We start from the raw sequence: 17,631 nt of genomic DNA on the forward strand, positions 1-17,631 counted from the left end.
CATCATTTTAATTAAATAGTTCGGGTAACACCTGAATAACTGTTTATTTAATTTTTCTTGGGGGGTAATGACGTCACATACACCGATGCGGAAGGGTGACCATCGGGGCGGTTAGCAAAAAGGTTAACATTATTCGCAGTTAGTTTCAGTTCAAAATAGCGTGCAATTTCTTTGTTTCAACAATCCCACTGGTATGTAAGACGTTGTTCCTCCACAAAAAAAGAGAAAAAATGAAGTAATGAATTCTTTTCAAATGTTTGACTTACAATCGACAAAGCACCATTCGGAGCTGCTTGCGGGGTCCTTTTTCTCTTCGAGCAAACGGTTAATGAGCGTCCTAGCCTGTTCCAAGTCTGAGGTGATGATTATTTCGAGAGATCCAATGTTGATGGCTATAAAAATAAATTATGACCATCAGACTGATGCGGGGAAGGAATTTTCGAACAAAGTATGTTTCGTGAGGCTAAATGAAATAATAGTTTTTTGGACATTTAACAAATTCAATGAGGCGAAACATTTGCGAACTTATGCCTGATGACACAACACCTACAATCGAATTATGGAAATGGTGTCGACATAGGTAGGTACACGTGAAACTCGTCGCATCCACGCTGCATCGGCGCGCAAATTAAACACCACCACCGCAAACCGCCGATATGTATCATTAGAATTGCTAATTGCCGTACTGTCGCTTGGCCTTGTTATTATTCCAAAAGTCGTACATTTAAGATTGAGCCTTAACAATGCACCTTCGAGTGTTCAAGTTAAAAGATAAATCGACAAAACACACGTGTTAATATAGGCACATCACATACGAAACTTTGCAGGAAGTTGTAGCAGAAAATGGCTTTTGTAAGTTGAATTCCCCAAAGAACCACCTGCAACTTTAATCGTCTACGACATCGTTAAACTTGCTGAACTAAAGGAGCATTTAAGAAGAGCAACAATGCGAGTTTGCAGAGGAAACTTACCAGCTTCCGTCAGTTTATCTTTGTCGTAATGGTGTTGCTCGTAGTCAGGCATAGAAATCTTATGAACGGTGTACTTCAAGTTCTGTAACGCCGCTTGAGGTGGTATTACTTTGCCGGACTTTCTTTTGGCCAACATTGTCGCTTTGTTTAGGTGGCTGATGGAAATTATTGAAGGTTTCAGTTTGCACGCCTCCCCGTCCACCTAAATTATTGAGTGAGTTTCAAAAACAACGATAGATAAATTTAGTTTCAGGCTGAATTCTTAATGTGTAGTGCAATATTCAACTTTTGATTAATATGAGCCTCCTTACAATTGTTACTCGGTTGTACGTGGAAAGTTTCCTTACCCTACGTCTATCAATAAACATTTAATTTTCATCAGGAGACAGATTCTTGACAATAAGGCGGTCGACAATTGTTAGTTGAATAAAGGGCACGTAAATATGGTTTTTGATAATGGCGCCATCTGTGAAGCGCTAAAAGAATGTCGACCTTGTTTCTCGACCGAATCGGGAAGGAAAATGGTGCTGTTTCAAATAACTGAGATATGTTTAAAGATTGAGGCTTTAAATATCGATTATTGCAAATGGAGAATGTGATCTAGTGCACATTGAAGAAAAAATTTTCTGGTAATATTTGTGGGTTTTCAAAAATTTATTTCAAATTGGTCTTACCTGCATGGGTATGGTTTTTGTGGTCACAATTTTGGCAGAACGGCATTGAGTAATGCACGTTCCGTGACCACCCGCTTGTAGCAGGGGCTGGAAAAGAGTAATATGTTCAATAAGGTGTACTCATCGACCTTCGTATAGCTCATTGATGGTAAACGTTTGTACAAAGATTCTTTGACTTGAAATTCTGAGCATATTTTCGTGATATTATATAACTGAACTGAAAAGTTGAACAACCTGAACCCATACTGTTATTATTCTCTACTTACCAGTTGATACGTTGTAAGCCCTAGAACCTCGATGAGCCCATCTTCGGTACTCGGATCTGACGTGCCCATCGTTTTACTCCAGGGCTTGGTCCCACCGCCATAACTGCAATCAAGGCAACAGAACAAGATGAACACCAAAAATATCATTTGTCAAAATACAAACTTTTTGAGCAATTTAATAAACTTGTACCTGGCAATATTCAGGAAAACTATGGCATGCACTCGCAATTCCTTCAGCTTGGGAGTAATGTCGTTACCATCACACTCGAGTGTGACATAGTCGGCTAACCCTTTCCATTTCCTCCTTAACAGATCTTTACCTCCCATTTGGCCATAAAACATTTTGTTTCTTAGTCTGGAATTGAACTTTTCCGGGTGGGCCTCTAGAAAAAGGACAATAGTTTTCCACTATAGTTTAATTATGTACTCCACTCATTAACGCTAGGTGTTATCTATTGTTTTTTATTATGCGAGTTTGTTACACAATTATTACTAATTATAATGCGATTATCGCGCTTTAAGGGCAAATCGGTCCTTGTGTTTCCCTCGTTCTCACAACTTTCTTTGCCGAGATCCTTTTTCCCATTCTCTCGTTCCTTTGATCCTTTAAGGAGTTTGAGCGAGTGGGCGCAACTTCGTTGTTTGTATTATGGCTCATTCACCACGGTGATCAATAAATTATCGCTTTGACGTCAAACTGTGGCGGTTTAGAGAAATCGCGGTCTTCGGATAAGGAGCTAACCGTCGCTTATTTTCTTTCCGATTGAGGAGAGAAATTGCTCTTTAAATATGCCTCCTATGTGCTCGTCGACTTAGATATTTTATTTACGAATAGTTAAGTGAGTTATAAAGAGACCGGCTATAGAGCGGCGCAAAAAAGAACGTCAGAGTTTTAAATAACATTATTTATAAAGGTCTAATTAATGCTCTAATGAATTAATAATTTTTTCTCAAAAATTTAAGGTCAAAAGGTCAGATTCGCCGCTATTAAAACTTCAAACAAACTATTAATTATTTTTGCCATAGAACTAACCTAGTTAAAAAGAAGAGCGATCAAATCTGCAAAAAAATAGTACAAAGGACTCTTGGATAAGTGATATTTTTTATGGTATAGTAAGACAAAGAATAGCATCGAAAACCGTAGGTAGTAGATCTTAGCAAATGCTAATGAAAAGCAATGTTTTCACAAATTACAAAAAAGAGTTAGTCAAAATACGATGCAACATAAACTGAAATTCTATTTGCCATTCCGGTAATTTGAATATTATTGCCACGGTTTCAACAAGGAACAGTGGAAGGTATTAGACTGCAAAGTATCAAATCTACCAATAACCATAAATTAACATTCAGAAGCAATTTCCGTTCAGGGTTAAACCGGTCTTGGCCCATTTGTTCCAAATATGTGCAATGCCGGCGCCTTTTGGGGTATTAATGGTGTATCATGACTTGTCGCGGATTTCAAAAATTGCTTTTTTTTTAATGAAAAATTTTGATATTTATGGTTGAAAATCCTGAAGACATTTTTCGTTAATCTGCACTGATAATTTCAACTGAAAGTACGTGGACAGGGAACGATTAAAATTTGTGCTGACGTATTTGAACACCCTCACCGGTGGTGAAATATGGCTGAGTGTCCGCGTCGTGTCGCTATGAAAAATTGTGCAGCTATGTACATGTTTGAATAAATCAAAAACTTGGTTTTATTGTGCTTTCTGTGAAACTGTTAAGATTTACTTACCTCTCGCTTCGTGAAATTCCAGAGCAATATGCGCATCCACACCCAACGAATAGTAATTATTGACCACGCTAAGGGGTAGTGTGTCCTTGCCATCGTTGCTCTGCTCTGTATTGGGGTTGGTCTCCACGTCCAAACACCAGCGATCCAAAAGCACTGTGTCGCTGTGATTGATATTGGTCAATATTTTAGAAATTGGTTCATCTGTGTAACCCTGTATCAAAAAGAAGAAAATAAACAACAAAATCATCAAGTATTAAGAGCTGCGGCTTACCCCTCCCCACCCCAAAGCCCTTGCTAAATCATTACCAGTACCCAGAGGGAGAACTCCCACAGGGGGTGCCGGTTTCATTTTGATTTGGTCTATCACGCTCAGCACCCAGCCCACTGTTCCATCTCCGCCGCAGGCCAGTACTCGCAGATTGGGCACTTTCCTGAAAAGGTCCAGCCCAAATTTTGGTCCTCCCTGTGTCAGATCGAAAACCTGCGGATTTATTTTTATATTCAAATCGCAATTGTTTCCCCAAACAAATATCTGGGAAATTTAAATGCAGTAAGATAAATAAATAACGGGGCAAGGAAAGCCGGCTTTTGCCGAGCGAATCCCTCGAGAGGAGCTACATCGTAAAACTTCCAGTAGTAGATAGAAAAATGGAAAACGGATTTCACGATTTTACAATTTGGTTTGAAGTACCTTAACTAGGGATTATTAAGGAGCGAGTTACAGGGGAATTTGGGACAAACACACTTACCTGCCTGGGATTGAGAAGCCACTGGAATTTCTGCATCAGTTTTAAGCCTTGATTGCCCCCGGATTTAGGGTTAATGAAAACGATCACAGGAGTTACGGTTGTCGATGGAATGGGCTTGATCACGAAAGTTCTATATTCTTTATCCTGAAATCGGGAAAAAGCTTGTTAGTTAGGAACTTAATTAAATAACAAATGGCCAAGCTCATGGTCGTAAACGGAGTCAGATAAATATCTCTCAAAAACTGTTTTCTGCATTATAAACATAAAAAAGCTGGTAAAATAATTAGAAATTTTGACGTATCAACACTAGACAGGAATTTCTAGAAGAAAATGGCTGCTTTGGATGTTAAACCTATCATTTGCCCCCATTGTGCGAATATTAAATAAGGACCAACAGCTCACATTCAGCGCCATCTATTACGTATTATGCAGTCGTCTTTGTCTTTGATTCTTCTACACTGTGTCGAAAAGAGACGTACTACGTAACTTTTGACATTAGGTTAGGCGTAGGTGGAGACGAACAATGGGGGCAAATGGGAGTTTAAACAGGCAAAACTACGAATTTTGCTTTAATTCGTAGTAATTTTGATATTGCACGAATTTGTTGATGGTTATTATGTTTTCATCGCACGATTATCGCGTCAACTCCGAAAGAAATTCAGTTATAAAGAAAAGAAAGTTTCAAAGAGTAAAAGTTCTGAATGAGTGAAATGCTTTCCGAACATTTGGGCAAATTAGTTTTTCCTTCATTTCATTCATTATATCGGAATTTTCCTATACACGTTTTTTTGCATGTCTTTTTCGTTTTCTTCACTTGAAGTTGTCTCTTTAACAGTTTTTTTAAACATAATATGCATAGTTTTTATTATTTATCCAACACCGCTTATGGAGCATTTTAATTAACTCCGTTTTGTGGATGTCGAAAAACAAATTGATTAATTTTAATGGAAAAGACTTAATGGAACAATAATTAATAATCCTCCATATTTAAGCATAATCACACGGTCAAATCTCAAGGGGGAACTCTGAACTAATTATAATTAGAACCTGAACTTCTGCCCTTATTGCTGTTTAGTGAAGTTGTAATTGGATAATAAGCCGATTGTGTAAAAGCACATTTTCACGTAAATGCAATCAAGGTTTTACCTTCACGTTACACAATGCGTTTAAGACGGAGATATCTCCTCAATGCTCAAAGCGATATGAGCTGATTTTTGAAAAAAGTTGAAACTTTGGACAAACCGTATATTTACTACAAACACGAAAGATTGTTTTATTTTTTATAATTACCTTATTACTAACTCTTCTTTTATTTGATCCCTTTTTCTTTGGCACTTTTCGTAGGCTTGATTTAAAGCTCCCTTTCCTTGGAAGTTTCACGATCCAAGAGGGAGGAACTATAATATTATTATGTACACCTGGAAAAAAAGCAAATTCAGAAATTATCAACTGCTGCACTTAGTGCTTCCGCAAGCTTCCTACATGCACTCGGAGATTGTTTTGCATATGCAATTTTCAGCACGGGAAAGTAAACATGAATATTTATAATACTATTAGAGAAATGTGATGTTGATTCCTTAAAGCTTATTATCATAAAGCGTCAAATCTTGCGAAATTTCAAGGAAAATAAAGTTCAATGATTTTAGAAATTATAGTTTTAGAGCTGAAGTACAAAAGCAAAAGAAGTCGAAACCTGAAATATTCAGAACCAGCTATAGAGTTTCTTTGAAATCTTCAACGTTGCTTCTTAATGTTGCAAGTAAACATTGAAAAACGTATTACATAAAAGGCATTATTAAAGCAAAGAAAGTACTGGGTATGAAATTGCCAAAGCGAGGAAGTTTTTCCGCTCTTGTTTTTAGATGGATGACGCTGTTTTCAGGAAACCTACTATTTACACAGTTTTCAAGAACATTTTTACGGTTCTTTTCAGAATATTCTTTTAAAACCGAATGGCGTCGGAGGTTTCCTTATTTCTACCCTCTATTCCCATATTCATGTATTAAAACCGGGTAATCAGGGAAATGTAATGAGAAAACATGCGAAAGCCTTATCGTTAAGGTTCCAATAACATTGGAGGTCAAAGTGTGAAGGTGGAGGTTATTTTACAAATAAGAGCGTTGGAAAATCGAACTTACCTAAATTACATTCTTCTCCTATTCGTTGAATATTAAAACAAGATTCCTTGTTGTGGTAGGCTACCTTGCACCACGAACAGCATATTGCGACTATTTCTTTGGAACTAAACGATAGTTTTGATTGGAATGACTGAAACAAGACATAATTCATCCTCAACAAGCAACTGTTACATTTTCGTGTTTCGACTCAGGTTTTATATGCCCCCTAAAGTGGGTTTTACGCCCTCCATTATGAGGGGCAGGAATTTAAAACTGCATTAAGAACTGCATTGTACAAACAGGCCTTAATCGAGCAACAATTCACTTGGGGCCTGTGGAGCGCTATATCTACCGAGAGAAACATTAAGGAAACCTTTTTCATAGGGTGCTCTCAAAGGAATTTTCAGCTGCTTAAAGAAGCTGCGGGAGTTTATTTGATACATTCAGGCAAACTCGAAAGGGACGCCCACAGAAGGAAAAACGAGGAATGATTAAAATTGGGCTAAAGTGAAATTTAAAATTATACGGAAGCAATGAAATATCATTGTCCATTTGGCGAGGCAAAAATAGGACTGTAAGTCAATTAAAGACTTTAATAAGGATCTATTCAGAGGAGTTTGCTTAAGGGTGTTTTTATTACTGACTATTTATCTTGAAAAAAGCAGGGGTTTTGACCGGAGAATGAAAAGCCTGTTGAAGTCCTCGGAGGGGAGAAGATTTTAAGAGATTAAAGGCCTTTTTTTAGGTTTATTAACCTTATCTTTTCCTGCCTCATTGTGGTGGAAAGAAGATGTTTTTTCGTTCCCTGACACCGATAGATGAATTAATTGTCGTTAATTTAAAGGGTTTGTGGACACTCCCATAAAGCAATCTTAACTGTTTAAGATTCCACAGAAAGAGAAATTTCAAGAAGAGGCTATTTACCTTCTTCACAGAAGACACTGACAAATTGTCCTGCCCGATATGATAAATCGCTTTTCCTCATTGTTTTATAAATCCACGTAATTTTTTATACAGTCTATTCTTGAAACCTCACGTTTTACATTGAATATTTTGCCTCAAAAAAGCAACCAAGAACGAAACTCTCCCACTACTCCAATGTAAACATGACCAATTTTGAGATTTACCAGGACCTAAAGCAGGCGTCCCACTATACGCTGCGCAACCTTTTTGCAATTGATTAGATTTTTGTTGCAGAAAAGCAAATGCTTTACCAACTTACTTTAGCACATTGTTGGCATTTGCCCTTTTCAGACCGCCGATGGACCCAGTGGTGTTGTATGGTGGTTTGCTCCCGGTACTGACGCACCCCCACATCCCTGAAACTTGGTTTACACGTGAAACGTTGTCGTTCCATTAGGATGTTAACGCAATCTTCATGGCACACAATATTGCAGGCTGAGCATTTAAATCTGCCTCCGTGTTTCTGAAATAGAAAAAGCTTTGTTGCGAAATTTCCTGGAATGTCTTACAAAATAGCTCTACGGCTCAAAGGAATTTAGGGCGAAAATAATGTCAGAGGCAACTTAAACCATTTATAACGTTCTGGCCGCGACAGGGCCTGAAACATCCCCGAACGTAAAGTTGGGATTTTTGGCTAATGATATCTTGAAGGTATAATGATGATGAATATATTACGGTCTATAGCTGAACACGTCGGAAAATTAGTAGGGCGTAAAGGGTCCCAATTTTTAGAATGTCATTAAATTTATGATGGCTGCGGAAAGCACTTGTCCTTCACCCCGTAAATGGGTGGTTTATGTGGTAATTAAATCGGGGTTCATACAGCTAAGCCGGTGCAACATAAAAATGCCATTAGTTCTTCGGCAATTAAGCGCTTTGACGAGTTTACAATGAAGTTGCGCATTGGAAGTGGAAAAAACATGATGAAGGTTAAGTTTGGAAAGCAGTCTATAATAGTCGTTATTTCGTTGTAATTAGGGGAATAACCAAAAGGCGATAAGAAAGAAAGAACCACCAGCATACGTCACAAAGATCCTCTACATATGCAAAGAACGGGGAGCAGTGAAGTCGATTTTGTGATCTTGGGAGGTATCCGCTTTCCTATTTTTCAAATGTCGATCGTTACGATCTTGGGTATTTATGGAATTAGGTATGAATAGTTATTTGTTACTGATCCTTTGTCCTCAAAGTTGGCGGCATTCATTTTTCCCACTTCAGCTCTTATAATTGTTTCTCATAGTAAATAAAGTCCAAGAAAGGAATACGGGTAACGATAATCCTCTTATACAGCAAGTATTAATTGGTACTTCCAGAATGCAGCTAAAATAATTATAAATGTGCTGGGAAACATTGAAACTGCTCGAACGAGCTTAATTAGAAAGTTATTTAATGTCGTAGTTTCCACCGTAAATGTGGAATTATGTTTTAATTGATAATACCATTGAGATACTAGACTTGCAAAAGGGAGTAACGTGGAACCTTGGAATGAGAACAGTCGAGAAATCAAATTCAGAGATTGAGATCCCCACTCAGAGCAACCGTAAAGGCTCAAAATGGAGTGAGAGCAAATCGTCGAAATGACGATAAGGGAAATTGTGGGTCTGCACTCGAGATGACGTTACATTTGAGACGTACCAAATAAAGGATTATCATTTTGAGAAATCATAAGTGGACGTTGAAATATTAAAGGAATCCCTTGGATGAACTCACTAGTTGGTGTCTATTTGTTAGAAGTTTGATGGTAAATAGTAAATAGCATAATCAACTTCTTGCATTTACTGTTCGCCAATTACTGCGACTTTTTTATGATTACATGTTATAAGGTCAAAAAATTCTTGACACGATGGTGAACATCTTTTTTTAAAATATCTATCAAGTTTGAGTAAGGTCTTCTACCAGATTATCTCGCAACAATGATGATTCCGATTTTCATTCGCAAATCAAAATAGGGTTTGTTCCTTTTTTATTCAAATTGTTTATAATTCCATAAATATTTCATTCATGCTTAAATTCATGTCAATTTACACAGGGTGTCCTGGAAACAATTGTACAAGTAAATATGCTAGAGAGCTCCCAGTAGTTCTCATCTCAGCATGAGTGAAGGCATAGACTCAGGGCATTCGTGAAAGTATGACGTAATTTACTTATCGCCCTAATGAAAACAGCCTTGCGCTAATACAGTTGTGATTAATTATCGCTATTGAAAAAGTTAGAAAAGATGTTAAAAATGGCTTCTGTGTAATATTTTGCAGGAAGGTCATGAATGGTGGTATTCATCAATCTGCGGCAGCGAAAAATGTAAATGAAAATGTCTTGAAAACGGTTGGAGAATAAAAATATTAAGTAATAGTTTCGAGTTCGAAGGTGCTAACGTTGTTATATTATCACAGAGTGGCTCGAGTTCGAGGCTCACTGTCGGAATCCCGAAATCTGGAAGAGACACAGGGTCGGTCGAACGTTGGCAAAGCTATGGAAGCGACCTCTCAACAAAATGCCTTCGAGTTCTTTTGGAATGCTCTTCAGACGCTCGGTATAATAACATTTAGTATCACGCCTTTCCCTTGACAACGAAACTGGCCACTGGGGGCCCATTCGCAGGGTTCCGCCCTTCTCTCTACTTCACTGCTAATAGTGTTATTGTGTCAAATTAAGTGAATTCAACGCATTTTTTACTTCCCAAGTTGGCACGTACGATAGGCAGAGTTCCATGTTTAAATTCCATTCGTTTCGAACTCACGGATTTATTGCAGAAATACTGACTGTCTGTTGCTGTCATCCTCTCTGTTAGTTTTCCATTTGGATATATAAATAATGACACCAGTTTCAAATCCGTCCTCTCTGAATTCCAAACGATCGCCTAAAGCCCCGAGATGGATATGGACCAAATCCACCGATATTTTATGCTTAACTCCCTGTGCTTTTTACTGTTCTATCAGAACACAAAACTCGTATTTGTCGGTGTTCTTTAATGTTATACGCCTTTCCATTTCCAGGGCTTTAGATGGACGAATGGCAGGCGATTTTTATTACTCCTTGTAAAGTTGGAACACAACGCCATAAAAGTTGCCCGAAACACATGTCCTCGATGACACAAATGGATTTTATTGGAAAATCTCTTATTATTTGTTCGCAATTCAATAGGAACCTGGATCAGCTCAGGGCCAAAGATTAAAACCCGGATTTACTCTAAACACGAATTAGCCACTAACAATTTCATACCAAAATGAAATTTCATAACAACTTTGCTGCTAATTACTGGTTTTAAGCTCTGAGGTAACCAGGAACTAATTTTACCAAATCCTGCAGGCTGTCCTCAGCTTAAGACAGTTTTTCTTCGAGTATGTACTGGGAAAGTTTCACCATTAAATTACCCTAAAGCTAAAACATTACGATATGGCACATGAATAAATAAGGGCCATAAATGTATAACCCGAGGTGGAATTGGCATTTTACGGGTCTTCAATTTTGAGACCTTATTAAAACGATATTACCCCGCAGTTCTGTAATAAAAAATAACCCAGAAATCCACGTGAATTTTTTCGGCACGTGTCACCGATGAGATATCGTAGACGAGGTTGTGTTGATCTTTAAGAATTGCAATGGACTTATCTCCCCTGCAAGCGCAAATAATAAAGTGAAAATTACAAATAAAATTTTAATTGAACGGCGAATTGCTCTTCTCGGATGGTGTTGTTCTTGGCTTCCAGGACTTAAATGAACGATCAAATTATAACTGAACGAGGCGGGTATCAATTTCTGGAAGTTTTAAACTTCCCCAAAGTTGAACGCGTAGGAACTTCGAGGAGAATAATTATTTCTTTTGCGGAAATTATTTCGCTTGAAATTATTGATATAGACACCGACATTTCCATTTACTTTCCGAACAAAAATCCTGCATATGCTAGACCCCATCGATAGATCTAATATTGCCAGTAAAATCGGCATCTCTCGAAAATTGAGACTTCGATATTACTTTCGGTCTATGCGATAGTGCCCCAGGTAAATCTCGAGGATTTATTGCAACTCTCGTAACTTCGAGCAAATCCAGATTCATTGTCTTCATGCAACATTAGGGATTCTTGAGGCAAATAAAAAACCGAATCAGGCGCGTAAATTTTAATCGTTTTTTCATCCACCCAGGTGTGCCATTAAAGCCAAAACCCTGTAGTTTCTCCCTACAGGGCATTTCAGTAGATGTGCAACTTTCGATACGTTATTCCACATTTGATTTTAAGCAAAAAAGCCCCTACAAACATATGTCCGGCTTCGTTTAAGATGTACAGGGCGATGAATGTTAATTTTGAAAGTTATTTTTTTATGTAATACTTCAAAAGCGGTTGTTGTTACTTTAAAGAAAGAAGTCGCCATTAAAAGACATCTCTTGCTATAAAAGTAAATAAAATTTGTAAGCTGCGGCGTGCGAAACACGAACTGGTAAAATAAAAAAAATAAAAAAAATGGCACGCCCCTGTTTTTTCGAACCGATTTCCTGGTTTTTCCAATCGTCACCTATTTTTTCTCAAATGCCGGTTTCTTCAACGTTTATCGTGAAGTGCGCCTTTTTCGAGAAATAAAGAGCAGTAACATTGTCAATTTATCATATGTATTATGACATTTGACATTTAATCACTTTAAAACTGCGTTACTTCGAACGTGAAATAACGTCTAAATTATAATATCGTTTCAGTCCTTCGCCATTTTGTCATATAAATTCGTCTTTGAACGAAAGTTCTAAAAATGCCGAAACCCTTTACTCACGGTGATCACGCTGAAATGGTTTTTCGTCACGGCTGCTCTAGCGGCCACTGCCCACAGGCTTTATTTACTATCATGGCAAAAGACGTCTTTTAATCACTACTTCTTCTCTGCTAAATTTCTTTAAAACACCATTTTTGGAATACTTAAAAAAAAAAGATCAAAATTCATATTCATCGCCCTGTATATCCTGAACGAAGCCTCTCTGGTCGTATGTTTGTGGGAACTTTTTTGCTTAGAATTAATCGCGGAATAACGTATCGAAGTTTGTACATCTCCCGAGTCACCCTGTACATCTACGTTCGTGACGGTGACAAGATTCTGATAAATCTGAAGAACTGTGGTGTAATTTCGGCTGGAATATCAGTCTTAGAAATGAGTTACTCGGGGAAACTCGTTCATCAGAAAGATTTACAGCGGAATTTTTCTCATTGCGAGCAATAGGATATATGAAAGCAATTTATCTTATTTCTTGGTAAATGGTGCTTACCTGACATTCGGCGTCTCCGACATAACAAAACTCCACCGATACAGCCGTGGAAACCCACAGGTGGTCTCCGATTGTAGCTGATTCACTCCAGTCTGGAGTGCCCTTATGTAGCCGCTCCGGCGGACCAGTCGATCTTCTGCAACAATGAAATAGCCATCATTACCAATTCATATATAAAAATCTTTTATAGGTCTCTGCTCACAACCGTAGGTTTCTCGATCGACGTGCACCGCATACGTAACACAAGAGACCCTAAAACCTTCTTACTCAACACAATCTAAACACAAATTAGATCTCTCAGGGGCTAATAATTACCCATGGAGTGTTCATGATTCCCCTTTCGACGGATCCGAACTGAAACACTAATTCTAAGGAAACTCGAGACGAAAGCTGTGCTGTTTCGTTTACCAGTTATCTCGAGATAATTACTCAATTAGGACTAATTCCTGCAATCCCAAGGAAAATCTCTGCCACTCTCGTAAGCTCGATACAATTAATGAGATACACGAGGTCCACGAGAAATTTCATGTGAAAACTCTGATTTTTTAGGCTTTTTAATTATGGGAATTCGGAGGAAATTAAGTGTAATTTCAACAGAGGTGAGGAGAAGTATTTTTCGAGGTAATTTAACGCTTCAAAGACGAGGAAAATCCATGATCGTTTTGAGAAAGCGGACATGAATGCTTGGCTGAAGTTAGATTCATATTGACAGCGGACCCAATGAATATTAAATTGTGACTTGTAAAAATTTGAGCTTTATACAACGCTCAGGGTAAGAAATCCGATTTGCATATAATTGAATCAATTTCAACGGGGGACGGACCTATGCCCACATCGAAGTATGAAAAATCGGAATACCGCATTTGACTTTGCACACACTATTGCGACACGGCTTAAAGGGATACCAAGACACCTTCCTAGACACCTTGTGAGTCTCGCAAAAACCTTGGCAGGAGACGAGTGGATAACATTTTTAACATGTGACTAGTGCATAATACGAAATGCTCAACAGGGTGGATACGCACGGCGTTGGAAACTCGTCTACGACGAGAAAGACTGTATCATTGAACTAACTTCGAGAGGGAACGAACCCCCCATTAGAAAATTATAACTCTAATATAGCATGAATCTGACGTTGTGTACTAATCTAGTAGGGCTTAATTGTTTGCCAGGACATGTCCCAAGGCAGCTCGTCAGTGTCATAGCTGAAATAACTTTGCGAGGGGTTGAATTCACCCTCATATAGGAAAATAAATTGTGGAATGTCGTGTGGAAATCTAACATTCGTGTGCGATTCTAACATGATTTAAATTTGCGTCGAGACAAGTCTTAAGACATCCCGCTGCTGTCATACCTGATATCACTTAGTGAGGGCATTTACTCTCGCACGAGAACACCCCGCGTGAGGAATCTCGCCAATCAGCCCTAATTGCATTCTGATTCGGTTTCACATTAGGCAAACGATTAAATTTTGACGTGTGTAAGTCGTGTAAAAACACTGAAAGATAAAAGATAAATGGTCGTAAATGATGTAATAGCCCGAGCGTGTTTTGCGTATTTCGTCGGCTCATGAGCGATATAACTTTTATCATTAGTTATATTTCATTCGGAGCTTGTGGCATATTTGAATATCCCTATTCGTATTAGATTTTTTTGGGTTTTCATTAACGACTTTTATCTGAACTTTCGCTCGTCAAATAATTTTCTTGCCCTTTTATTTTCGCCAAGCGAATGCGTGCGAAAAGTGTTTGCCTGCGTCACGTTAAAACATGCGAAAAGTGCACTATTCGCTTCCAAGATTTACGCACTGATTATTGGTGATCTTTGGTCTAGATGGAAAAACGTTTTAATGACCCATCGTCGGTGCTGCCCCCTCGAAGTTACTGACGAAAACATTCGTTGATTTTTTGGTGTGAAAAGGGAAATTTGAAAAATTCAGTTTTTGTCGCTGGCGCGTTAAAAAAAAATAATGAAAATGAAAGAACGCCGAAAACTATGGAATTTATATACTTTTTTTGCATTTATTCATTGCTCGAAACCAATCCTATAACATACTATATATATACTAGTTATCGCTAGTTTAACCTCGAATTTTCCCGAATAGATTTACAATCACTTCTGTTGCCATCATTGGAACACACGAGAGATATACAGTGGGTCAAAAAAGTGTCTGCACGCTCCTGTTATTTTCAATATACAACGAGAAATGAAACTTGCAGTCATTTTAATGATTTTAATATACACGGTATTACAAAATAAAACCTTAACGAAAAAATCTTTCTTCCATATGAACTCATACATATTATAAAAAATAAAAACACAAAAATCTAAATCCAAAAAATATTAGAAAAAAGCACGTTAACTTAATAAAAAATTATCTCTAATATTTAGGGCGCATTCCGTGTGCATCAATAATGGCCCTTAGTCTTCTGGGCATTGAATCAATGAGAGGTTGAACGTGTTCTAGGGGGATTTTGGAGCGCTCTTCGAGCAAAGCTGTCTTCAGGTTTTCTTTGTTCGAAATGTGCCGTTTTCGAATTTTTGGGTATTCCACAAATTTTCAATAGAGTTCACATCAGGAAGGTGGAGTAATAAGTCTGCGAGGGACATTGCGCAGCAACCACTCCTTCGTCAAAATGGCGGAATGCTTCGGGTCATTACCTTGTTGGAAGAAAAAAATATTTTCCAGATTTAGCAGCACTTGGTCTTAAATTATGTTGCAGTATGTCCTAGATGTCATTATCCCATTAATAAATGCCAGATTTCCTACCCCATACATCCCCAAACTAATACGCTCCCTCCCCCAAGTTTCGCCGTGGGTTTCGAATTTTCCGGCTTCAGCTCTGTGTTCGGTTTTCTCCACGCAAACCGTTTCCCATCTGAACCGAAAAGACAAAACTTACTTTCGTCAGAAAATATTACGTTTCTCCACCACTCCAAAGGCTCGTCCATGTAGTCTTTGGCGACCTGCAAACGTTTCTGACGATTCTCCTCGGAGATGAACGGTTTTTTCCTTGCCGCTCTTCCAAAAATGTTTGCTCCATGTGGGATGTTTCTCATGGTTTGGGGATGGACATTTGTTCCTGATGTTGTTGCGATATCAGTTGTCCATGTTTGAGCGGTAGTAAATGGATCTTTTTGAACTTTTCTAATTATAAATCGCTTTTCTCGCTCATTCAGTTAGTTCGGCCTTCCAGAACGGGGTTATTTTGTACGTTTCCCGTTTCTTCATACCTTTTTATTACATAACGAACTGCCGAAAATGGCACATTAACGCTGTTGGCGATTGTTCTGTAACTTTTACCGCTCTCATGAAGGCAAATTATTCTCGTTCGTTTGGATATATCAATTTCACCTTGTTTCGGCCTCATCTTTCGACCGATCAAGTTTAAACTAAACAAATTTCTCCAAAATATCAATAACATTGCCGATTTAATAAAAAAACAAAAAATAAGTTGATACAATTTTGCAAATAATCACTGGTGGGCAAATACTTTTTTGACCCACTGTATCTCTAGCTTGCGGGCCAAAATCTCATGACATATCGCAAAAACTTCCGATTTCTCAGGCACAAATGGACGATTTTTGTTATGTGCCCATCCATTGGTTGTGTTGAATCGTGTAGATCCCTTCACTTCCAGTAATAATAACCACCGGAAATGAATAATTTTGGAAGTCCTGTGTAAGCGTTAGCCAACACACATTAGACGGAACGTACCGTGGACGTTTTGTTGAAGTACCAGACAAACGACGTCGAAAACGGGGCTATTCTACACATTTCGTCAATTTAACTCACTGGGGGGCACATTCGACCCTCAAATTTCGGTTATCTCGGGCGGGACAGTGATTGGGCGTATCAGGAGATGTCCTGGCACTTACCGAAGCCCCAATATTAATATTGCCATATGGACCCGCGTTCGCTTGATTCAATTTCACGGGATGTTTTTACGTGATAGATGGATTTAGGCGATAATGGAGATTACACTTGTTAAGGATTGACCCCCTGAACATGTACTTTTCGTCGCGAGGTCGCCACGGGGGGAGCACAAAACGCACAACGGGAGGAAACGTCTGCTTAATAACTTTTTAACGAGTTTATCATGTTAACTGTTCGGTTAAGATTATAAAGACTTTACCGGGTGATTCAACGAAGATCGCGCGATTTGTCAAAGGCGTTAAATTCCCCCACGATCTTCTCAAATCGTTCATCCTCACCTGTTTTTGTTTTTGTGGTAGACTGATCTGCTCCTCACTAATCCCCGCTTCTTGCGCATGGCTATCGAAGTTCGAACAGAACCGCTCACATTCTCAACTTAAGAAAACGATTGTTCCTCCGTTCGTGGAAAAGTATGAATTTTCCCGAAATTTATTTCGGGATGAAAGTTTTACGTGGAAATTCTAGTACGAAAACTAACTAAACAGGAAAACCTTCGTTCGACATGGAAGGCTCGGGCCGAACACCAAATGGACGTAAACGAAATAAACAAGTTATTGGAGAGAATAGTTTTAAATAGCAGTTGGTGATTGAAAATATTTATGCAACGGGGGTTATTTTTAGAGGCTCCTGGCGGAAATGTGAAATTTGACAAAGCGAATTCCAGACGCCGTATGGCAACATCTGAGAACTAGTTTATTTGCACTACCTATTGGCGTTTCTTATTAAGTCATAAACGAGTTACGGCTCCATTTCGAGAATATGCAGTCGAGAATGACTTGCGTTCACTGAAAAAACTCTGAAAAAAACCTGAAACAAGTTACATTGTTCTTCAAAAAAAGAAAAAAAAGAAAAGAGCAGACACTGTGTGCAAACAATAGATAATCAACCGTTCTGATCGATCTTCGTGCTGTAATTCGCGTTCCCCACAATTAGGAGCAACATTTAGGGAATAATTTGCGCAAACAATACAC

At 38.4% G+C, this 17,631-nt stretch overlaps 1 protein-coding gene across 10 annotated transcripts in view; it reads right to left on the minus strand.

Annotated features, from left to right (window-relative positions):
• rdgA (retinal degeneration A) overlaps positions 1–17,631 on the minus strand; it is a 110,424-nt gene that overhangs the window by 7,628 nt on the left and 85,165 nt on the right. For all 10 annotated transcript variants that reach the window (XM_066300355.1, XM_066300356.1, XM_066300359.1 and 7 more), the window contains 12 exons: positions 12,724–12,859; positions 7,738–7,941; positions 6,537–6,666; positions 5,689–5,816; positions 4,399–4,542; positions 3,921–4,130; positions 3,650–3,860; positions 2,102–2,294; positions 1,912–2,014; positions 1,646–1,732; positions 972–1,173; positions 267–392 (listed from right to left, as the gene is read on the minus strand). In XM_066300355.1, the coding sequence (XP_066156452.1) occupies positions 267–392; positions 972–1,173; positions 1,646–1,732; positions 1,912–2,014; positions 2,102–2,294; positions 3,650–3,860; positions 3,921–4,130; positions 4,399–4,542; positions 5,689–5,816; positions 6,537–6,666; positions 7,738–7,941; positions 12,724–12,859 (1,874 nt within the window). The remainder of the gene's footprint in view (positions 1–266; positions 393–971; positions 1,174–1,645; positions 1,733–1,911; positions 2,015–2,101; positions 2,295–3,649; positions 3,861–3,920; positions 4,131–4,398; positions 4,543–5,688; positions 5,817–6,536; positions 6,667–7,737; positions 7,942–12,723; positions 12,860–17,631) is intronic.

The sequence above is a fragment of the Euwallacea fornicatus genome, chromosome 36 (assembly GCF_040115645.1).
Source record: "Euwallacea fornicatus isolate EFF26 chromosome 36, ASM4011564v1, whole genome shotgun sequence".
Lineage (NCBI taxonomy): Eukaryota > Metazoa > Arthropoda > Insecta > Coleoptera > Curculionidae > Euwallacea > Euwallacea fornicatus.